This window comes from Schistocerca americana, chromosome 3 (assembly GCF_021461395.2).
Source record: "Schistocerca americana isolate TAMUIC-IGC-003095 chromosome 3, iqSchAmer2.1, whole genome shotgun sequence".
NCBI lineage: Eukaryota > Metazoa > Arthropoda > Insecta > Orthoptera > Acrididae > Schistocerca > Schistocerca americana.
The window spans coordinates 573,138,185-573,163,594 of NC_060121.1; the positions used below are offsets into that span (position 1 = coordinate 573,138,185).

The following is a 25,410-nucleotide window of genomic DNA, read 5'->3' on the forward strand; positions in this document are numbered from 1 at the left end:
TTCGAATCCTGCCTCGGGCATGGATGTGTGTGATGTCGTTAGTTCGTTAGGTTTAAGTAGTTCTAAGTCTAGGGGACTGATGACCTCAAAAGTTAAGTCCCACAGTGCTCAGAGCCATTTGAACCACCCCCCCCCCCCCCCAACCCCCTCATACCACTCTGTGTATTTCGGTTTTCCTTCGTTCTTCTCGATGTCGCTTCTATTTAAGGATATTTTTGTATTCCTTATGTATTCAACTACAACGGTATTCTCAACTGCGCATTAAATTTTACGTATAGAGGAATATTACTCCGCCATAGCAGTTTTCGAAGGACCATCCATATCCACATAGACGTCACTGTATGTGGATATGGAGGGGCATGTGGTCCCCACATACCTCTCTCGGCCGTTCTCAGATTTCTACTTCTCAGTCATATAGCTCCTCAATTGGCTTCACAAGGGCTGGGTGCGCCCCGCTAGCCAACTGCTCTCGGCAGACTCACACGGTCACCCATCCAAGTACTAGCCAAACCCGACCACGGTTGACATCGGTGACAGACGTGAACCGTGTTACCACTGCGGGAAGGCCATTGTTCATAGGAGAATATAGCATCGACAGAAAATTCATCTATCTTCTGACTTTCATCCAGTGAAAGGGAAGACCGTGAACGGGCAGGATTTTCTTGGATTGGTGAGACCTGCTATGTTTCCAAATGGTAAGGTTGCGAAGTAAAACATCCAGTTGGCTTCTATAGATGTTCTCTTCCGCAAAACAGTCTTAGCAAAAGCCTAAAAAATTACCTCACCAATCATCTGGCGAAATCATTCTGTATGAACAAAAAACCACAAAAAGAAAGGAGAGACAGAAGATCTGTTCTTCATGACAGTGCTCTGGAGGACGTCTCACCATGAGAGTCAGCTTCGAACTAGTTTAAGCGTTTCTCCGAGGGGTAACACCTTACACAGTCCGGTAAGTCGAGTCTTTCGATTTGACAACGTGCTAGTTTTCAAGTTTTTGTATTTTTAACTCGTATCCCCGCATTTGTAGTTTTCCACCTTTGTAAAATGCTGCCACTACACTTTCTGTTGCTGACTACGTTTGTAATACTATACTGAGTGCTCACAATGACGCATTTAATTTCTTGTTCGAAATATTTGTATACAGCTCCAGTGGCCAAATGTGTCAACAACGGGACTTAACAGAAAGACGTTAATCATAAATTAACTAGACGCAGCCTAGTGATGCTCTTAATTTCTAACGCATTGACCCTTCATATACTGCAAGTATGCATTTACTAGTGATTTGCTTGCAGCAGGTATTCATTGTAATTTCGATAATTTAATTTTTCATTCAGCCCGCCCAGTGTCAAACAAGGCAACTACGTACCCATATTTTGCGAAGTTCGTCCAGAGACGCAGCATATTTCTGCGCACTTTCTCTTCTTCTGAGTCGGGGTCTAAGTTATATTCTGTATCTTCTCTCAGAAAAAGAATAGGTAACTCCCCTGCATGTGACACTCCTGAAAAAGAACAAGAAAAAATGGGACATAGAAAAAATTTCTTATTATTAACTATTCAGCATCTGATGAACTAAAGAGCAACTCTACGACTTCCCTCTTTTACACAGACAACGACACAAACACTTGCTGAATACAAACATTTTTGTGAGGGACATAGAGATCCGGAAACAAATGAAACAATATTGCAGTCCCCCTGTTCTGACAAACGGTTTTGCGATGTTTCCCACGTTTAAGGCAACTGGTAGTCCTCTCCAGATATTCCCAAACTGGAACTCCTCAGATTACCTGGATTTGGATCAAAAGAGTAGCGCTCTTCCATAGAACCGGATCTCATAGGTCACATTAACTTATTAACTACGCGAGAAATTTTATTTCTGTATTATTCGCCTAGGCCCAGAGGCTATTTTCCGTTCTGAACGTCAAAACCAAGTATCTCCGTAGAAATTTAACTCTCTCAAAGGATAAATCTTCCTTCAGCCTCCCTATTACCTCAACTAGCGACAATTACTTTACCCTCAGAGATCGTAAAGTGTAATGGAGTGCAGAATTTGATGACTCATTACCACTGCTTTCTATGACCGAAAACTTTTTTCCAGTATGTTATTTGAAATACCGTCAGTGAAAAACATATTTTAATGTATTTTAGAAACTTATATATATAGATCATCTTTCGTCAAAAACTTTGCCCATCTTTGTTTCATTTGAACTCTTGTGTCTGAGGAGTGGAATATTAATCCGCTGCCAGCCCATTATTGCTCTTCTGGGACGAGAGAATGAAATAACAACAAAGTAAAAGAGGGAGAGAGAGTGACTATAGCACTTCCCCAGAAGAGGAAAGAAGTGAACAGACCTTCCGAAACATAGCGATCACAATGCAGATTGGTGCAGCAAGAGAAGAGACAAGATAACAGTGTTGGTGCTGTTGTTTGGGACGATTCTGACTTTCTACACTAATACTGACCTGATCTCACATTACGTTCACTCGTAAAGTTGCCCACGTCTTCGCATCACGTTATACGACTCAAAATAAGGGACTTCTTGAACAGTGCTTTTGAAAGTGTTACGAAGCTTTCAGATGCCAATACTTCTTGGTAGGATTAATGATCTAAATTAGTCTTTCGATTCGAGTTAACCGGCATTACACTTCATGCAAATGGACATTAGTTTTTCTTCTGCATGTGTGCAGTGTAATTTGCGCATCCGAGGAGTAGAGAGCGGTAGATTTTGGTATCTTTTTTGGCTACATGGCAGTACAGCGACGCACTACCAGATGACGTTGCAAATTCTATTATATCGACTACAGTTTGTTTTGTGTTTCAGTAATTACTACTATATAAGGTTGGCCTAGGGTTTGGTTGGAAGTGGACGTGTTTTGACAAGAACTGTTCCAGATACTTCATCCACGAAATTATTGGAAGAGTATTGCCTTCTGGTTTTAATTAAGCGCATGGAGAAGTCACAATGAAAAAGCTGTGCGTATTCAGTGCAAGTGACTGAACATCAAAAATTTAGCTGGGCTGTTGAAGCTAGATTCAGGAAATATTTGATACGAAGATTACAAGTTTCGTATCTAACGACGAATAACCTGTAAATACGAGAAATTGGCGTCATGGGAAATAATGGAGAACAGTCGAGTTGAAATTAATTACCATTATCTCGGTTTGAATTTCATTATACTCTAAAGTAATGGTAATGATGGTAATTAACAGCTCATTTCAAATAAAAGAAACAAACTTCCATTTAAATCGCCAACATAGCAATACCGCTTAACAAACGTATATGTGACCATAAGAAAAAGATTGAATAATCAACGGGAGGGAAACGTTTTATGAGTCGGGGGATGGAATGTCAGAAGTTTGACTGTGGAAGGGAAGCTATAAAATCTGAAAAGGAAGTTAAATGGAAGGAAGGCAAGGATTTTTGCTCAGATGAGTATACGGTAATATCAAGCGCATCAGAAAATGGTATAACAGGAGTGGGATTCGTTATGAATATGAGGTAGGGCAGAGATTGTGATACAGTGAACAGTTCAGTGATAGGGTCTATCTTATCAGAATCGACAGCACACCAACACTGACAACGACAGATCAGGTATACATGCCGGCGTCGCAAGATGAAAATGAAGAGATAAAGTAAATGAGGATATTAGGAGGGTAATATAGTATATAAAGGGAGATGAAATTCTAGTAGACACGAGGGACTGTAACGCAGTTGTAGGGAAGGAGCAGAAGAAAAGGTTACAGGAGAATATGGACTTGCGACAAGGAATGAGAGAGGAGAAAGATCAATTTAGTTCTGCGAAAAATTTCAGGTGGTAATAGCGAATACTCTAATCAAGAATCACAAGAGGAGAAGGTACACTTGGGAAAGACCGCGTGCTACGAGAAGATTTCAGTCAGATTACATCATGGTCAGACAGGGATTCCGAAATAAGATACTGGGCTGTAAGGCGTATCCAGGAGCAGATATACTCGTAGACTCAGATTACGATTTGGTAACGATGAAGAGTAGGCTGAAGTTTAAGAGATTAGCCAGGAAGAATCAATACGCAAAGAAGTGACACACAGAGTTACTAAGGAATGACGAGACACGCTTGAAGTTCTCCAAGGCTATAGATACAGTAGTAAGAAATAGCTCAATATGCAGTGCAATTGAAGAGGAATGGACATCTCTAAAAAGGGCAATCACAGAAATTGGTAAGAAAAACACATGTACAAAGAAGTTAACTGCTAAGAAACCATGGGTAACAGAAGAAATACTTCAGCTGAAGGAAGAAAGAAGGAATTATAAAAATGTTCAGGCAAATTCAGGAATACAGGGATACAAGCCGCTGAGGGATGAAATAAATAGGAATAGCAGGGAAGCTAAGACGAAATAGCTGCATGATAAACGCGAAGAATTCGAAAAAGACATGATTGTCGAAAGGACTGACTCAGAATGCAGGAAAGTCAAATTAACCTTCGATGAAAATAAAAGCAAGAGTGGTACATTGAGAGTGCAACCGAATTACATTGTTAATTGCAGAGGAGAGAGCGGACTGATAGAAAGAGTACATTGAAGGACGCTTAGAGGGGGAAGATTTGTCTGATGCGATAGAAGAAGAAACGGGAGTCGATTTAGAAGAGATAGAGGATCCAGCATTAGAATCAGAATATAATAGAGCTTTGGAGGGCTTAAGATCAAATAAGGCTGAAGGGATCGATAACATTCCATCAGATATTCTTAAATCATTTAAATCATTAGGGGAAGTGGTAACAAGGTGTGTAGAATGTATGAGTATGGCATTATACCGTCTGACTTTCGAAAAAATATCATCCACACTATTCAGAAGACCGTAAGAGCTGACAAGTGCGAAAATTATCGCACAATCAGTTTAACAGCTCATGCATCCTAGTTGCTGACTAGAATAATATGTAGAAGGATGGAAAGAAAATTGAGTCTGTGCTAGATGAAGATCAGTATCGTTTTAGAAAAGGTACAGGCACCAGAGAGGCAGTTCTGACGTTGCAACTGATAATGGAAGTGTGGTTAAAGAAAAATGAGACACGCTCATAGAATTTGTCGAGTTGGAAAAACCGTTCGTCAATGTAAAATGGTGCAAGATGTTAGAAATTCTGAGAAAAATACTGGCAAGCTATAGGGACAGACGGGTAATATACAATATGCACAAGAGAAAAGAATGAATAATGAGAGCGGACAACCAAGAACGAAGTGCTCGGAATAAAAAGAGTGTAAGACAGGCATGTAGTCTTGCCCCCCAACTGTTCAACCTGTACATCGAAGAAGCAATGATGGAAATAAATGAAAGATTAAGGAGTGGAATTAAAATTCAAGGTAAAAGGATATCAATGATACGATGCGCTGATGACATTGCTATACTGAGTGAACATGAAGAAGTATTACATGATATGCTGAATGGAATGAACTACCCAATGAGTACAGATTATGGACTGAGCCTAAATCCAAGAAAGACGAAAGTAATGAGAAGTAGCAGAAATGAGAACAACGAGAAACTTAGCATCAGGATTGATGATCACGAAGTAGGTGAAGTTAAGGAATTCTTTTCCCTGGGCAGCAAAATAATGAATGACGTACGGAGCAAGGAAAACATCAAAAGCAGACTAGCTGTGACAAAAACGGTAATCCTGGCCAAGAGGAGTGAAGTAGTATCAAACATATGTCTTAATTTGAGGAAGAAATCTCTGAGAATGTACGTCAGGATCACAGCATGGAATGGTAGTGAAACATGGACTGGGGGAAAACCGGAACAGAAGTGATTCGAAGCAATTGAAATGTGGTGCTACAGACGAATGTTGAAAATTAGTTGAACTGATAATGTAAGGAAAGAGGAGGTTCTGTGCAAATTCGGGGAGAGGAAGAATATGCGGAAAATACTGAGAACAAGAAGGGACAGGATGATCGAACATATGTTAAGATATCAGGGAATGACTTCCATGGTACCAGAGGGAGCTGTCGGGGAAGACAGAGATTAGATGCATCGAGCAAATAATTGAGGACGTAGGTTGCAAGTGCTACCATGAGATGAAAAATTTGGCACACTATAGGAATTAGTCGCGGGCGGCAACGAGCCAGTCACAAGTCACAAGACTGACAATACCCCCCCCCCCCCCCCCGCACTCCCCCACCGCAACCCCTCCCCCCCCCCCAAAAAAAAAAAAGAAATGTGAAGAAGAAGATACTTTTCAGAGAAGTTTGATATTTATGGTCATAAACGAGAATTATTGATATTATTTATGTCAATGAACCTGGTATCAAACAAGTTACACAATAGAGGAGCGTGATGTATTAGAATTCTCCTATGATCATTGATTTTAACAAAAATTTGTCATGGTGTTTCTTTTATTTAGAGTTGTAAATAGAAACGTTCACTTTCTCTGTTGCTGTTTTGGATTTGTTCACTACCACTAATCTGCGCTCTCGGTACTTGCAGTCGTAACTTCCGCTGCCTATTAAATTTTCAGCAGTCGAGTAGCCGTCCATCTAGGTAACCACACGCTACTTATTCACAGTAAGATTACTTAGCATTATGAAACTGGCAAAGGTACACTTATACGCTTGCGTACTCACGGCACAGTCTTCTGAAATTGTCATCCGCAGTTACTGAAGTGTTAACCGCGGCTCACCTTAATAACGCTGTGATTCTTCAGCAAATTTGGAGGTGACGAAGGAACTATATGTGGAGCATAGAAGTTTCAAGAAGCGGCTTGCCACATTGTGGGATCTGACTGCACAACCACTGTGGAAGATAAATGTGTCAAAATATACGTAGAACTAAAGGACTTTCTTGCGTTTTTGTAGTGCAACAGAAGACACATGCAACCAAGTACGTGTGATACGAGTAACATGAGGATCGCTGAAAAAATCTATCAAGAGCAGGTTATGTTACTCGAATTACAAACAGTGCTAACTGAATCCATCCTTATCGGTATGTAAAAAGGAGTTAAACAGCTTACTACAGTCTCTATACACAAACAACAACGCAAAGAAGCACTAGTCAGCTGGAAGTGTTTTCTGTTTTTTGCTAAGAAATTTTAAACGAAAGAAAAGAATATGTTAGGCATTAACTACATTATTGGCATTTGTATCTTTGCAATTATCTTACTTACCCCATGGGTTTGTGGCAACGATATCTCCTCTGTAGTCGAACACGTAGAAATAGAGCGTCAGGTTGGAGACCTCGACAACTTTTCTAATCAACGCATCGTTGGAGTCGAACGATCCGATGTCGTCGTTGAACTGTGACATGGCAAAATATAAATAATGAAGACGGATGAGCTTCGTGTGCTTCATACTAGGCAGATGGAAAGAGGAAAAATAATAAATGTAAATATTTGTAATGTGTAATTAACGTGAGGAAAATGGAATAAAATAGACGTTACAGGTGCAGAGTCTCTACCAAAGTATTTTTTAATTTTTACATTAATGGCTCAAAATTCTGACCTGGTTTCTTCTCTACCCCTCCCTCCTGCCGCAGCTCCCCACCCCACCCACGGCTGATACATTCTTTCTTCTGCCTAGGACCTAGGCCCTGTTCTGGTCTCGTCATTTCTTCCTACACGTCTCCTGCCCCTTGGTTTACAGTCTGTTCGTAGTTTAAGAAGTCTCTGTCGTGGCGTACGAAGTACATATTCTCTCCATATTTTTTGTTATTGGAATGCCTTTAGGGGTACTGATTGTTCTTCCCTTATCGATTCATTTCTAATCTTATCTTCCCTAGTGCAGCCCTTCAGAGACCCTAAAATATTGTGTCTGATGCATGTAGTTGCCGTAAGCCATTATTTCTCAGCGTACAACTTTTCACCCCGTGTAATAAAGTGGAAGCAACTATGGTTTTTAAATGTTAAATTGGTCTCTTTCCCTGTTTCCCTTCTCCTTATAATGCCACATTTACCCTCGTAGGTACTAGATTTTTCCCATATCTATATCTTGATCATATGATACGTAACATCCTAAATACTTGAAATGAGATACGTGTTCCATCGGTTTATCAAGGACGAGTATTTTTGTTTGCATAGGAAGAATACATGAAAAGGCCATTGTTTCATTTTATTTTTGGATATAGTCGGATTGTAGTTTGCTCTTATTTCATTTGATTTATGTAATGCCTTGTGTAATAATTAGATCGTCCACGAATGACATCGCATTAATATGTTTATTCCGCCAAAATTTAGTACTATTGGTAAATAGTAACACATGTGTTAATGACTTCTAAAAAAAATTTGTTGGTATAAATGACGGTCTTAATTTATAATCCCCTCTCATGAAACACGGACCTCTCCGTCGGTGGGGTGTCTCACATGCCTCAGTGACACATAGAGATCAGCAATGTATATTAATCGTTACAAATTTGTCGTGCTCGTCGACAGAGGATTCGAAAATACGTTAATAACAGTCTTTGCTCTTAAAAGTGAAAGTTAAATATCACGTAGAAAAATAGGCGTGAGTGGTAATTAACATTACGGTGAAAATAATGATGGGATAATTATTAGATGAGATCGAGACTGTAATACGTAGCTGTGATTGCTGTGGATGTGGTGATTTACTTTCTGCTTGGAGTCAAAAGCTTAACACAGAGTGCAAAGAAGTGTGGGATGTAGCTGTGTGTCTGAAACATTGATTAATATGAAACACAGGCACTTTCAATCACGAATCATACGAAATACAGAGATTAGAAACGACTCTCACAATTGTCTGCAGAAAAACTCTTGAACCGCAGATAAGGATCTTCAGCAACATACATTCGCAAAACATTTTTCGTAGTATAGAAATTAAGATACAGGATATGAGATGTTAATCATCCTGATGACATTTGCAATCCCGAGTACATTTTTTTTTTCATCACCTTACTTGGTCACGAAGAACAACACTTCCCAAGATTGATTAGTAAATAGGTAATGCCCATTTGTGGATTACATATATTTATAAAGCTAAAGTATTGACTGGCGTTAAATTAAAAATCGAATAAGATAAAGAGGTAAAAGTAGCCACATTGTCACAGATGAAGTGTGTGCTACGTATAACGTTTGCAGACATTTTCGCCATGACAGCGACTTACACAAATATAACGCAATAAGTAATTACGTAGCTAACTTGCGCACCTACTGGTAAAAACCTGCAGTTCTGTTTTCATGTAGATAAAATTCTCTGGCTATAACACTTTACTTCGTACAAGCATATGAAAGGCGAAGAGCCTCGAGCGACTTTCAGACATTGTCCGATAGATCGCTTACACCAAGGTTTCTCAGATTAAACACAGAAATCATAATTTTAAAAAATAATGCGAAACGTCGCAAGGACACACCATGTTATTAATAGTTTTACGCGGAGGAAAATCTATTCGTAACATGGTGCTTTCTTTCGACGTAAAATACCCTTATCATTTCTATGTTATTGGTTATGGCTTAAACTCCAAGTAAACATTAAATAAAACAAGTTTTTCTCATTTGTTATAATTTTACGTATTTTATTAACCTCAAAACTAGAAAGGTGGTCCATAAATGTACGTGGATACTCAGAGGGTTTCGTCAGTGGAGACGTTTGGGAAATCTCTGATTTACACTGGCTGACAAATGCTCCGGATTCCGAAACGCAGTTCCACAGGAATAATCACAGGCAATGATGTACACAGTACATATGTAACTAGAGTGGAGTGGTATATTTGTAACTAAAAATGGAACAAATTTCACGACGTGGGAAAGCAGGCTAACAAAGATAGATATTGTTCATGTTTGACATGGGACAATCTCCCAACATAAAAGTCGTTATCGCACTCTCAGTAAGGAATATGCCTGCACATTTTGCACCTTTTCTGCATCCTATTTAACAAACTGTTGAGAAGTCCTTGAGGAATATTGTCCTACTCCACTCTCAAGGTGGTTTTCAGTTGTTGCACGGTTCTGGGAGGGGCTCTTTGTTGAGAAACAGGTCTGCCAAGACCACCCCAGGCATGCACTAAGGTGTTTAGGCTTGGAGAATATTGCAACCCATGGCATACGTTCAATATTTTTACTTTCCAATGTGCCGGACACTTCAGCAGTCCTACGTGGGTGGGCCGGACAGAGTGGCCGAGCGGTTCTCGGCTCTACAGTATGGAACCGCGCGACCGCTACGGTCGCAGGTCCGAATCCTGCATCGAGTGTGGATGTGTGTGATGTCCTTAGGTTAGTTAGGTTTACGTATTTCTAAGGTCTAGGGGACTCATGACCTCAGAAGTTAGGTCCCATAGTGCTCAGAGCCATTTGAACCATTTGAACCTACGTGGGTGGGTACTGCCGTTCATAAACATGAAGCCGGGACCCAACGCACCTCTTAAACATGTGGACATGATCCAGAACCTCCTCTCTGCAATATCGTGGTGCAGTAACGGTACCTCGCTCAAAGATATACAGCAGTGTTCGGCCATTGCTCACAGTGCCTGCCGACTCAGTAGCGCCTGGGCCATACCGATGACGAACATTCTGGTGGCCAGAATCATTTCCACAGTGAAGCGGAAGTCGTCGGAGAACTCTGGACCAGTGGTGCTGAAACCAACTAACGTGCTCCCTAAGCCAACGAACTCTTTCTCAACGATGGCACAGTAGAAGTGGTATGTATTTTACAGACTTCCTAACGTACAAACCAGCTTAATTTAATCACCGCGAAATGGTTCTGGCACAGATACACGTAACAGTAGCGGTTGCAATGTCTGCAGTGATCTGCCTGGTAATGAGATGTCTGTTCCTTCCCGCAACTAGGGCTGTTTATCGATCATCTCGTGGTGGTGTGATCCGTCTAAGACCAACGGGATGCTTTCACATAGCACTTCCACTCTCAGTGGCCTTATTTAATCGCGAGATGACACTTTTGGACAGGCCCGTTATGGTGGCCACAGTAGTGACGCATTGGGCGACTTCGAACTGTCCTACGGCTCGTCTACGATCGTATTCATTCAGTGATATTTGGCAGACATATTGCACAGATCGGTTCCACAACAACATTCATCATCACCGTCCTGCATGAGCTGTCAAATGCGTACAGAGCATACGGGCGAAGACTGCAGGGAACACGTCCCGCCCTCTACATTTCCTTTCGTTATTGTTGACTGGGTGTTCCGTAGCAATTGTCGGTTGTTCCGTAGCTGTTCGTAGACGTTCCTTAGCAAGTGTCAGCTGTTCCTTAGCATTTCTGAAGCAGTGTATGTATGTCGTGAACAATAACCATGACACTCTTTTAGGATGCTTTCCTCGCTATTGTATTTCAAGCCGCTAAGAACGATCGATGTAGTTGTATATGTTGAGGAGATATCCATCCAATTACAAAGCGTGTACAATGTTCTTCTAGAAGGTCGTATTCACAAGCCGACATTGCGTGACTGTATAGGATACCTTTCGAAAATCAAGTAAGATTGCATCAACCAGGTTTCTTTTATCTACTATCTTCTAGATCTCATGGACAAAGTGAACAGTTAAGTTTCATAAGACGGCTGCCGAGAAATCTGTGTTGCTTCGTGCAGAAGATATTATCAGTCATCAAAAACTTTACAATAACAGAGTATAAAGGTTATTCGAAAATTCTACATCAGATTTGGTTCAGTGGTGTTGGCTTGTGGGTATAGATACTTGCATCTCTATCACAATCATTAACGGAGAACGTAATCACTTGCGCCTTGCTCCAGTAGCTTGCATTGTTTCAAAGTTCAAGACACTTACGATAAATGCTGCTTGAACCAGTGAAGACTTGTTTTCTTAATTTACGTTTATAGCCCATCATGTCACTTTTCCTCTGTTGAGCTTGTCGTACTTCGCAGCCCAAGGCTTCAAGAAGAATATAGTAGTAATGCTGACAGGAGTCGACTTGAGTTACAGAGCAATGTAGGAACATGCACCGAAATACTGACTATAAGACGTAACACAGAAGATAAAAGGAATAAGAGGAAACCTACGTTTATAATTTCTGTAGAAGTAGAGGAAGCTTTGACAACGTTCACTGGCGCATTGTCCTCAAAATTTTGCAGGTAGCAGTGGTGAAATACAGATAACAAAAAGATCTACGGCCTGTGCAGAAACCAGACAGGGTCACAAAAGACTAAAGATAGGAGAGGAGGCAGTAGTTGGGATGGAAGGGAAACAGTGTTGCATACAGTGTTACACAACTTATGCAGTTACCAAGTAGCAATGGAAAGTAAATGGTTACCTGGAAAGGATGCTAATATTCAGGGAAATGAAATAACACTGAGATTTGCCGGTGGCAGATGGCGAAAGACTTCATAATTCAGACGGTCATAAAAAGTAATAAAATGAAAATCAACAAAAGTAAAACAAAGGCTATGGAATGTAGTCGAAATAAATCAGAGGTGGTAAGGTAAATACATTGAGAAGAGAGGCACTAAATGTAACTGATAGGTTTGGCTGTTTCGGCAGCAAAATAACTGATGATACCCGAAGTGAAAGAGATATAAAATGCAGACTGGCAATAGCGATAAAACTGTTTACGAATAATTATTTGAACATCTCATTTAAATATGAATACCAAGAACGCTTTTCTGAAAAAATTTGTCTGGAGTTAGTAATGTACGAAAATTAAGTAGTCGTAAACAGTACGGACAGAAAAGAAACTTTGGAAGTGTGTTACACATAAAAGCTGCAGATTGGATGAGTAGCTTTTGTAAGTACAGGTCCTTTATCGTACGGGTGGGAAATGACGTTTGTTCCACAACTACATTAGAAGAAGAGGTCACTCCAAAGTATACGCGATGAGGTATTAAGGAAGAGTGAAGAATTAATTCGTAATAGAGGCAAATTGGAAGAGAAGGGGATCTTGGATGGGGTACTGAAGACCACTTCCTGACTGAGTGCAGTGAGTAGGATAAATAAACATATCAGTTTATTGAACTTCTTTGTTTGCAAAAACAGACATAATGTCTTATGGGATAACAGCAATAAGTGATTTTATAATGTCACTTAAAATCCGTCTTGATTTGCAAGTCTTTGTTAAGACAAGTGTATCTGAATATCTATAACTGTAGTGTATTTGTATGCAGTTACGCAGAAACAAAGAGGCTTGCAGTTTGCTGAAATATACAAGCTTGTATAGTTGCATCAAACCAGTCTTCAGATCGAAGCTCTCAAGAATAAATGTGATTGTAGGTAGACTGTATAGTTGATTGTAACGCTTCTCTTGCTGGCTTCGGAACAACCAAAACGTCCTTTTATTCCTTATCAGATCGGTAGTCAAAATTTCACCTAAATATTTATTATTTGTGTACCGAATTCGTCTTCTTACTCCCAGTTTGGCTTATTTGAGTTTCTCTTTCTGTGCAAGACTTCATTTAAAACTTTGATGAAACTAACTTTGTTCATGTGGCCTTCCTCCGACTCAGTGTTACACGAAACACTTTTGTCATGATGGTGCAGCTTTGTATGTTAGGAGCATAGTTGCTCGTCTCAGAAAACGCGTCCATTTGAGGAATGGATACTTAAATTTACATTTTACTTGTCGAGTAGGTTACCTTGATAATTAGGAACTAATATTAGCAATACAGAAATACTCACATAGACCAAAGGGTCTGGATTATCGACAGAAAGAGTGTTGTTGCCGAAGTAGAAATCCTTCAACTTGTAGGCGGCCTCTGTCTGCTGTTCTGCCGTGGGCAGGTGAAGGCTGGGACCCACCACAGCTGCAGAGTCTTCGTTCAGACTGGCGATCAGCTCAGAGTCTTCAAGAATTCTGAATCCTGTGAGGAAACTACGAAATATAAACTAGAGCGAGAAACTGCAATATATATTCGATAACACAGCTGGGCATATCAAACTGTCAAACTTCTCTGGTACAACAAATGTATACTAAAATCTGTTGCTATCATATATGTTCGTATAAAATATCTATTCATTAAAATCTAATAAACTGATTACAATAGTTGTAAATTGTTATGTTAAATAGATCTTAATATAAAGGACTGAAGACACAACAAAATCCTTTATGAATAACTGACTATTTTCTCTCTGAATTAGTTGTGAGAAATAATATTTTGACACCAACAGATGTAAATACCATATAAAAACTAAGCGAAGTAAAAAAAAAGTATTTTCTGTAATCATTTGACGTTTAAATGTGTTATGTAATCAGCAAATATTTTTAATGAGCAAAGATTTGAACTGTAGACAGCTTACCAGATTTCTGTTTATTATGACATAACTTTCCATCTTTAAGTACCAGCCAGGAAACTCTGGTTACGTTCGTTTTATAGCATTGACGACAAACATCTGGCCCAGATATTTCGTCGGTAAAATACATACCAGTGGTTTACTTGCGTTTAAAACAAAGGAAATGAAAATCGAGGTCGGCGCCCAATTAAAGGATATTATGAAACTTTCTGACTCTGCAATTCACAATTAAGTGCCTGGAGGAGGATTCATCGAACCACCTTGAAGCTATTTCTCTATCTCTCCACTCTCGAACAGAGCGCGGAGAAACCGAGCCCTTGAATCTTATTTTATTATGATACTCATTTTTTCCTATGCAGGTGGGCGCCAACGAAAAATTTTCACACTCTGAGGAGGACGTTGGTGATTGAAATTTCATAAGAAGATCCTGTCGCAGTGAAAAACGCCTTTAATTTAGTGTCTGCCACCCCAATTCGTGTGCCATATCCGTGGTACGCTCTCCCCTACTTCGCGATAGTACAAAACGAATTGCCCTTCTTTGGACTTTTTCGATATCCTCCGTTTGTCCTATCTGATGCGGATCGCACGCCACACAGCAGTACTTCACAAGTGGCCGGTCAACCGTAGTGTAAGTAGTCTCTTTAGTAAACCTGTTGGATTGTTCTCTCAATAAACCACAGCATTTGGTTTGCTTCCGCAGCAACATTATCTACGTGATCGTTCCAGTTTTAATTCTTCATAATTGTAATTCCCAAGTATCTAGTTGAGTTTACAGTCTTTCGGTTTGTGTGATTTATCGTGTAAATTAAATTTAGCGGATTCTTTATAGTACTCATGGCGATGACTTCACTCTTTTCGTAATTTGGAGTCAATAACCACTTTTTGCACCATATAGATATCCGTTCTAAGAAACACAGACGCAGTTAAGAGAAGAGAAAATTTCAGCGGACGAAAATGATTGACGATAGGTTATTAAGAGGACTGACCTGACAGATCAAGTGTTATTGAGGGGAGTTCGTTATACTTTAATCTGTATTTGTGGTTCCGAGCTTTTAGTTTTTAAATATAAAAGTAGTGGTCCTCTAACAGCGCTAATACGTTAAGATGAACCATATAAAGTCAGCTGATGGAACATTTAAGAGACGTTAGACGTCTAATTTTGAAGGGCAAAATAATATCTTAGATGGCACTGTTTTAAACTTGAATTTGTACTAGTGTTACGTCTATCAAGAAAGAGTTGGCAATGGAGAACAGGTTTTGGCAGGAACGTTTCAGATAGAAGCAGACAGGCGATACGTACCAAGCTCGGCGGAAGTAGTGCCTGTCATGACGGGCACCTTGCTGAAGCGGCCGTCGATGAGCATCTGGATAGGGGAGTCAGAAAGGAAAGCACCCTCCAGGTCTGGCTCGATATTTGGCGCCCATAGAACGCTTATAATCTGCTTCTTCTCCTAGAATCGTAAAGGGAACTATAGTTCGCACATTAAATACTATAAGTGATGTAGGTATCAAAACTCTACCTAGCAACACAAATAATTTCACTTTAGCAAGTTTGTTCGTGTGGCCATCCTCTTTAGTAAGCATAGAAATACTTGTTCTGTAAATAAAACCGCCTTTTCCTGCTGCCACTTAATTTATTTATCCCAGACGCGTTTCGCCTTCTTCTTGTTCTAAGGCATAATCACTGGGATGATTTGCTGATCTGCGACCTCCAGACCAGACGAGAGGAAACGCAGACTAGCAAATCATCCCACTGATGGTGCCTTACAAAAATACAAAAGCGAAACGCGCCTGGGATAAATAAATTAAGTGGCAGCAGCTAAAGGCGGTTTTATTTACAAAACAAGTAATTTAAAAAATGGCTCAAATGGCTCTGAGCATCATGGAACAACTTCTGAGGTCATCAGTCCCCTAGAACTTGGAACTACTTAAACCTAACCAAACTAAGGACACCACACACATCCATGCCCGAAGCAGGATTCAAAAATGGTTAAAATGGCTCTGAGCACTATGGGACTTAACTTCTGTGGCCATCAGTCCCCTATAACTTAGAACTACTTAAACCTAACTAACCTAAGGACATCACACACATCCATGCCCGAGGCAGGATTCGAACCTGGGATCGTAGTGGTCAGGCTGTTCCAGACTGTAGCGCCTAGAACCGCTCGGTCACTCCGGCCGGCAAGTAATTTCACTCTGTTCAGAATATCACTACATCGTTAATGTCATCTAAGACAACTAGATTACAAAATTAGTATTATGTGTAAATGCACAGTTAAAAGTAATACATAAATCGTCTGATATAATTTTAAAGAAACGAACCAGCTGTCCAATGGAGAATCCAACAACGGGTGTTACGACCTAATAAATTTATCGCACGAATGGCCAGTGTTGCTTTAAATGTGATTACTAGCTGTGACGCTCCAGATATAACATTGACTTACAAAGATTCTTGAAGATTCATAGCTATTAAAAATTCAAACGATCAGAAGAGATGGTTCCGTTTCTTTGTGATTCAATTTACAGAAAAATACCACAAGTTAATGTTAATTGGCAATTTGGAGTTATCCGCTTATGGAGGAAATGGCATACATTAAATGCTGGTGCCTATACATTTCCTGAAAATTTGGTTTTACGTTATTTCGCCAAAGAAATCGACCGGTACCAAAAGAAGCAAGACGAAGAAACCTCAGCTAGTTTTCAAAACGTAGGTTAAAAACCGTAAATAGCACCATCGAATATGAATCTAGAATAAGTGAAGATTATTATTACATACGAATTTCTCTTCTCTGTATCAGACCATTGGCTGAACAACGAGGATCACTGCTATAAATATTCCAGCCAAAAGGATTTTCCAGGGTGTCAGATAAGAATGAGAAGCCATTGCGCCAGTAGATAGACATTCTACAACTCTTAAGTAGCAGAGTTCCAGAGAGAGTTGCTGCAGGAATGATATGTTGCAGGATGAGGAAGAAGTGTGTCTACGTACCTCATCTGTCTGGATGAGTGAGTCGTCTACCAGAAGGTCTGTAGCGTTCACAGACTGCAGAAAGTCGAGCAGCTGTTGCGAATCGTCTGTTTCGTAGCCGAGGGCTGCGCCCAGTCTCAAAGAATGAGTGCGTGCTGCTGCAGTCGAGCGTGGATGTCGGCCGATGAAGTTCCCACTCTGCATAATGGCTCGTGAGAACAGACCTGCACAGTGAACTCAGTTTTAGAGCTGAGAAATTCATTACAGATACAACAGCTGAAGAGATTATAATACGGGCTTCCTTTTGGAGTGTACCGTCTACACTGGAAATCGATATAAGGCGCCTATGCTGCATTGGTAGTTATGTTCTGCGTACGTATTTTTCCACATGTTAATATTGTCATACCATGAAATAAGCTTTTTACAGCAGACATATAGACACGGAATGGAAGTGTTGCGAGCTGCAAAAACTTCTTTCTTTAGTTTCATCCACATCGTCTGCCGCCTATAGAAAAGTAAGCCAAGGCGCAACTATAGATCGCGTGTTTGTTATTATGACTGTCGTACCATGTTCTCGAAATGATGTCCTTCAGCACTGATACACGTTATAAAGCGATTCAGGTCAGACTGCATACTTCAACTCAACATAATGTAGCACAGGACCGTTTTGTACGGTAATTTACGTCTTCCAGAGACTTTGCTATTTTCTTGCAAACCTGTAATTTTCATTTTTCCCACAGATTAAAAGTCCAGAGCTGTTACATCTGATGAGCGCGCATCCCCTTTTGTGTTTTTTTCGAATCCAACGAAATTCACTTGTTCTGATAAGAGCTTCTATAATTATCTGTGCGAAATGATAAAACATGGGTTGTCACTGATTGTGCAGTTCCATGTCTTTCAGTATCTGTAGGGAATTATACATATTTGTTGCTATTTAGACTACCAACGATACAAATTGGAGTCGGTGATATTATTCTTGAAAATCCTGCAATCCAGGTTGACAGATCAAGGTCGTTGTTTATTCACTTCCCTCATCTACCATGTTTTCTTTTTTTCTTTTTTTTCTTTAACTCGTCAGTAATTCATACTGTGACGAGGGATTTGGGATTTGCCTATTTTTTAGAGTACGCTTGATCTGTAAACAAAATCTGGCACTGAATCGCCGCTTCACTTTGCTTGTAATGATCCTTCGCAAAAGCATTTTCAACGTTTATCACGTATCACAATACTGCTCAAACTTTCTAAAGATATTTGAGTAGCTGATCCAGTAGCACAGGATCAGATCCCAGTACAGAGTGCGGGAGAAAGCTCATTCATAGTTGAATGTTACAAAGAAGAAGCAACTCGAATTATTAGGTATCCAGTTAAAACAGTCTGGGCTTTTAATAATCTTGATATGGATCATAAGTTTTTCGGGAGTCGAACTGACAGCAGTCAAAGATGTTCGTAAGACTGAAGCCCTTTAAACATGTTCACTGTGCAAGTAATGCTAATAGCAGCACAGAAAGATGTCTACAAAAAAGTGCAATTGGGTATCAGTTCCAAGAGTTAAGAAGTATATAGCGGCATTCCCAATACGGGAATCTTAGTCGTCGTTGTATGTGGCTGAAGATGTATCTACAAACCAGGTTTCGCTTTGTACTGCAGTTTGCCTTATTTAAACAAATAGTCTATGGAAATATTTGTCAACCTTGTCAATGAATTCGATTACATACTCCAATTCTTCGGGTAAGGGGGCGGGCGGGGGTGTGGGCGTCTTTCCGCAACAAAGAAAAGATTTTGCCTCCACAGCAGTTCCAGCAGCGTTGATCTAATGTGCGTAGGAAAAGCTTTAGCGGCAGTAAAATACTACTGAACACTTTCGAGTCTCCCTCGTGTACGGGCATAGCCACAGTAACAGAATTTACTTCATCGTTACTGTTGGAATCACTTAAAGACACTGCCAACTCACACTTCTTTACAGATCTAATGATGTCACTGGGACTGGAATCGTCCTCCATAAAACATTTCTATTAATTGAAGAGGGACCTGTAAAACAAAGTGATAGAACATTCATTTACAGCAATCCGTATCTTCATCTCACTAAGAATATCCCAATAATCATGAGTGAGCCAGATCGCTGAACGATCGTCAGCGATCGGCTTGTTATCTTTGGCGCGTCCCCGGGCATGAGCTTCTTTGGGTTTTCGGCTGGGGTGCGCGGGACGACGAGAGGCGGTCGGTTTGGGGCGACCGGTGAGACTGGCGGAGTTCTGGCTCGGGCGTAAGCACATGTGTGATGTTTGTTACGCTATGGCTGTTTGCTAATCGTGAAACTTCTGCGGCGGTTTCTGGTTGCCTTGAAGGCATTTCATATAAACTGTGCCAAGCCTCGCAGTGAGAGGGGAGTCCGGAGTCGGTGTTGGCCTAGATGTTTGTACAAATTGAGGTGCCAGTGTGAGAAGCACGGCGTGGGCCTGTTGGTTGCTTCGTCCTTCTGGCAGCCACCGCAAGCGGATGTTCGGCCGGAATGTTTACAGTTTGTGGTGAGCATAGTGTGAACAAGTTCTCGTAGGATGTGCTCCCAGCCTGACTCTTAGCCTGTGTTATTTGTGGGTGCCGACCCCTTGTCTGTTACTGCTTCCGGGTGTCCTGCAAGATTTCACAGCAAAACTGTGTTTTTGTGACATTCTATGTTTCTGGCTCAGCCTCCGCCAAGAAAGGGGAAAGATTTGTGCCTCAACTGAAAGGAGTGGGGGGGGGGGGGGGCTTAGATTGTACATCTTTTGGAATTCCTTAATGCTGTAATTTAAACATATAAAAATATTATTCTTTCAGAATAAGCGCCTGTTTCTTTGGGACACTGCAGTTCAAACAGGAGTGGCGTAATGTTAATGAGTATTTGTTATTCGTCAAATGAAGTGTATTTAATGTCTTGCAGTTTTCTGGATCATGCAGCTGTGTTTTTGAACTCATTTTGAAGTGTTCTGTCGGGTGAATGACTGCTCCCCACTTCCGTGTATTCTTTTGAGAAGTATTGTAAGCTTTCTGGGTATTTGTCAGTGGGGTGTATTGATTCAATTTTGTTTTTCTCTTTCTTTTGTATTACGGTGAATTGTTTAGTTTATCTGGTTATTGGCGTAACTCGCGCTTCACGCACTGATCCAGCTGATATTGAAATTGTTTTTATTTTATTCCTGTTTAATGTCAGACAGATTCAAATGTAACTTCATTATGTTATTTGAAATAAATGTGTTGGATTGACCTTAATGAATTATGTGCAATCGAGGTAGGGGACCCAGTCCTTCATTAGTGCTTAACAGTGGCGTGTGGTTCGGGCTGTGGGCCCCGTGCTCGGACCAATCAGCAAAAGCCTCCGATAGTATTTTAGATTCATTCATTTCCTTCCGTTTCTGAACAGCGTCATCTACAAAAGCAGGATGAAGTTCGGTACAAAAATAGGGACTACTAGAAATATCATAATGCAATCAAAATGCTAAATAAGCAAAGAGTGAGCGAAGGCAATCATGTTAGATGCAGTGATTGCTGGTGTCAACACCTAATAGGACGAAGTAGTTAAAACACATCACAGCAGATGCCATGTACAGACAGAGAGTAGAAAACATGAGTTATTTCGAAATCGGTATTTAACGGATGGCGTGCGAAACGCGAGTAAACTCATTATCCGTCCGCAATGTTGTAAAGTAGACGTGAGAACAAGAGTGATTAACCGGCCTCTGTCAGAGCAAACTAGAGACAACTATACAGCAATTGAAATAAATGGTTGTAGCTCAGTCATAAGATGCACTGAGAAAAATCTTTTTTTATTTCTTAAGGGAAGTACGTATTGTGAAATTGGTCGAAAAGCACAGCTTCCCGATTATTATCTCTTAATAACATTTGATCTCTAGTGAATAATTTGATGCATCATTTGTTGATTAATTCCAATTGGAAGTGCAGTTTTTATTATTTCCAAGTTAACAGCACAAATGTAAAAAATCCAGTCATTCTGCACTGACTTCCTTAAGTATCTCTATCTCAGTAACTACTCATTACAGAAGGCTGTAGTATTCAGCTCTTTGTTCCTTCAATTCGTGTTAATGTTCGTGTTGAAGGGTTGGATGCAGTGCGTAACAGAAATGGTGGTATTGCACATCCAGTTTGACACTCTAAATGGTAAAGGAAGATTTTCAGACAAAAACGTTGGTGAATTCCAGCAATATTACGGAATGGCAATAAGAAACAATACACCTGACCTGAGGGATGAAAAGAGCAGTAAGGGCTACATTTTTCCACAAATTATCTACTGATGAAACATCTATATATGGTCTTTGCGCACCTGTTGCTAATTCATTGTGGAAGTACCACAAAGGCAGCGGGTACACAGGATCAATTTAGGCACAAATATAGCTTACTATCAGCAATGATGAAAGCTATTAAACCAATATTTAGAGAGTTAGCTCAACCTGACATTCTTTGCAAATGTCTCCATGGCCGAACGCAAAACCCGAATAAATCTTTCAACTATGTCATTTGGAGCCGCATACCAAAAAATGTCTTTGTAAGAACAAAAACTCTAACCTTGAGTGTTTGCGATGCTGTGATAATGTTTAATGGTGGTAATAAGGGAAGAATTACGGTAGTAGAGTGTATTGGTATCACTCCAGAAGGCAAAACACTGCAAGCCCTCCAGCGAATGGAACGACTTATGATCATGAAAGCCCAGAATGCAGCAGAGGAAAGCTTCTGGGTTTGTAGGGTGATGAAGAATAAGATCAAGATAATGCTGATTATGGGCTTGCCTGTTTCTAGGAGCTGCCATGCTTTGTAAGTTAATATTAAATAGAATTCTTACATCTGATTTCCTGAAAATGATTTTTTTTAAAAATATTTGTCTCATTATCTGGGAACTGTTACAGATATGTTTAGCTAATTTTACACTATGTCACCTCTTAGTATACTGCTGCTGCTGGACCACCAAAATATTTCTACCTATATTTTTTTTTTACTTAAGGAAGCAAAAGCGGATTTTAAAAAAATTGTATATAATTTTTTTAATAAATCATAAGTAACTAATTATTTGTCAATATATTATGATACTGGTACTGTAATCAGGAAAGGAGTGAAAGTATACTTCCTAAAAAATTCCGATCTCTATCTGTCAAAGGTTCTGCGATAATGGGTCACCAATATTGCAAAAATTAACACCGTAGGTGTAGCATGTATGTAATCGCCTTAATGGTGACTAATTTCGGATACCTGTACACATTTTAAAAGCATCCGTAATTGTGAGGAATACAGGCGATAACCTTTGTACATAAACTGCCCCTGCATTGATCAAAGCTATACTATGGACGACTCAACAACAGTAAAATACACTAAATAGTCCGGACATTCTCCAATATCTGACCTATGTGGCGTATTTTACTCTAGCTGAGTCGGCGGTAGTATCGCATTGCTCAATTAGGGGTGGTTTACGTACATAGGCTACAGCCTGTATTTGCCACGCTTACGGATGCTTTAAAAATGGACACAGTTGTCCGAATCTAGTAACCATCAAGAAATAAAAAAGATAGTTCTCAATCCAACTTAAAATGGAGCTACAACCATTTATTTCAAATTTTAAGACAAGCTGCGGACCTATTTTTCACCTGCAGCATGCTGCAGGTTAGTAACTATGCAGTAAACTTCCTTCAAAGAGCACACCTCTGCGGTTCAGTTAGTTTCACTAAGAAGGCTTTCGTGACAACAAAAAAATCAACGTTAAACCACATCAGTTTTACTGCTGTCCTCTTAGCACTTCAGTACTGTCCGTATAGAATGCATTAGAAACGAAAAATACTGTCACGGTAAAATTTTAATAAAGCTTTATGTGCCGTTCGAAGTGTTGTATGATTGGTGGATATTTGCTTTCCCTCCAACACGTGGACTATTGGCGATTCACAGGCAGGAGAGGCACCTAGAATATCCTAATATTATGTCAGGTTTAATATTAACCAGTCAGGTATAATATTTTGAACATAAGAGTTTTACGCTTGAATAAGATTTTTAAACGTAGAGTGGTATTCCTTGGGAGTTATGTTTCACGAAAAGCTATTGTCAGTTGTAAGAGAATACGCTGATAACGTTGCCACTGAGCGCCCGGAAGCTCTTCCCTCCTATAAAAGAATATGATGTGAAAACTTTAAAATCGCTCAACACGTTGATGTTCCTCAGCGGAAGATTCAGATTTTCTTTACTACAGTTTCACAGAACCCAAATATCGTCCTGACAATATTATGAATGCACTTTCAACGGAATGAATTGATCATCTTACAACATATGTAACAAAAACGTATGGCCAATCTTTGCATGAAACATTCCTCACACGAAGAGAAAGAAAATATGTTGTATGGACATGGGTCTGGAAACGCTTTATTTCCATGTCAGAACTCTGTTTATACAACTCTTCATCACATTAGTCATGGAAAACACAAAGCGAAAATAGTATATCGGTACAGTAGGTATCACTCCCCTAAATTAAATGTTCAAAATGCCCACCGTTTAGAATGCTACACGCATTAACCGGCGGTAGCAGAGTATCTCTGATACCCTGATGTAGCACTGTTCAACCGTGTATTGCTTCGCAGCCTTCATCAATACGGACACAAAGATTCTGTACATCTTGTACCTGAGTTCTATGTACAAGAACTGTCAATTGCCCCCGCAATTAAAGTATAGTGGGATTATAACCAGTGAGGGTGGAGGTCAAGGTATTGGTGCATCGTACCTATGCATCTGTGAAGAAAAATCTCTTATTAAGTAGACTAGAACACTAACACTGAAATGAGAAGGAACACTCGTAAAGATACGTACTGTAGCAGAACAGGTAACCTCTAAGAAAGCTAGCAAGTTTCACCATTGAGCCTGGGTGGTAGAACAAGAGGCCCTAAGAAATAGGTATCGCCAAAATTTCTGGAAACATGACTCACACATAGAGGAATAAAATATGTTGTACAGAAATGTGTTCGGTAACACTTGTTCTTGCGTGTTAGAGCCCAGACATCGACAGAAAATTTTTATTGATGAAGTGACTGCATAATTTCATGGGGATTCTCGACAGGCCATAGATGGCAATTGAGAAAATTTACAAATTGATCACGTTGAAACGAAGCATCCGTGAAACCAAATTTTCTCCATAGTGAGGGCTGGCAAGTTATTGAATGAACCAATAGCAAAAGTGTGCCCTAGCACGAAAATCACCTGCTGCTAGAGCCTGTAAACGTTGTACTTGCTACGGACACAGCAGGTAGAGCATGTACGTTTTGTTTCTGTGAGTTTCCCATGTTAATACAATTTTAAAGATAAGGAGACAATGAGCTCCAACATGAAAATAAAGTGTTTATGGACCCGTGTACATACAACACATTTTATTCCTCTATGTTTGAGGAATGTTCCCTGAAACTGTGGTCGGACGTAGTGGTTAGAGCCTAGTTTTTGCATTCAGTGCTTCATAGGAACACCAGGCCAAGTAATTCATTCTTATTGTGCAAAAATGGGTGAAGTGTCTATTCCCACCCGGAAATGTCTTTCAGTTTGCAACATTAAACATTATATCGAGTTTGGTGTGAAGAGGCACAGATACCCCTATTCTGTACATATCAAAAAAGTTTTGCATCACGTCGGTTCCGAGAGTTCCGGAACTGTACAGAAAACTGGAATATAGATCAACATAAACATAATTTCCGCCCTTTTTATTGTTTATGAAAACCACATATTGCATGTTGTACCACCATACAGCGAGATCTTCAGAGGTGGTGGGTCAAATTGCTGTACACACCAGTGCCTCTAATACCCAGTAGCACGTCCTCTTGCATTTATGCATGCCTGCATTCGTCGTGGCATACTATTCACAAGTTCATCAAGGAACTGTTGTTCTGGATTGTCCCATTACTCAACGGAGATTCGGCGTAGATCCCTCAGAATGGTTGGTGAGTCACGTAGTCCATAAACAGCCCTTTTCAACCTATCCCAGGCGTGTTCGATAGGGCTCATGTCTGGAGAACATGCTGGCCACTCTATTCGAGCGATGTCATTATCCTGAAGGAAGTCATTCACTGGATCTGCACGATGGAGGCGCGAATTGCCGTCCATAAAGACGAATGTCTCGCCAATACGCTGCCGATATGGTTGCACTGTCGGTCGGAGGATGGCATTCACGTGTCGTGCAGCCGTTATGGCGGCTTCCATGACCACCAGTGGCGTACGTCGACCCCACATAATGTCACCCCAAAACAGCAGGGAACCTCCACCTTGCTCCACT

At 40.3% G+C, this 25,410-nt stretch overlaps 1 protein-coding gene across 1 annotated transcript in view; it reads right to left on the reverse strand.

The window, feature by feature from the left end:
• Nucleotides 1–25,410, reverse strand: part of LOC124607254 (cholinesterase-like) — a 63,297-nt gene that overhangs the window by 10,087 nt on the left and 27,800 nt on the right. The window contains exons 5-9 of the mRNA XM_047139528.1: nt 17,151–17,353; nt 15,462–15,612; nt 13,550–13,731; nt 7,127–7,256; nt 1,367–1,499 (exon numbers count right to left, since the gene is read on the reverse strand). Coding sequence (XP_046995484.1) covers nt 1,367–1,499; nt 7,127–7,256; nt 13,550–13,731; nt 15,462–15,612; nt 17,151–17,353 — 799 coding nt within the window. The remainder of the gene's footprint in view (nt 1–1,366; nt 1,500–7,126; nt 7,257–13,549; nt 13,732–15,461; nt 15,613–17,150; nt 17,354–25,410) is intronic.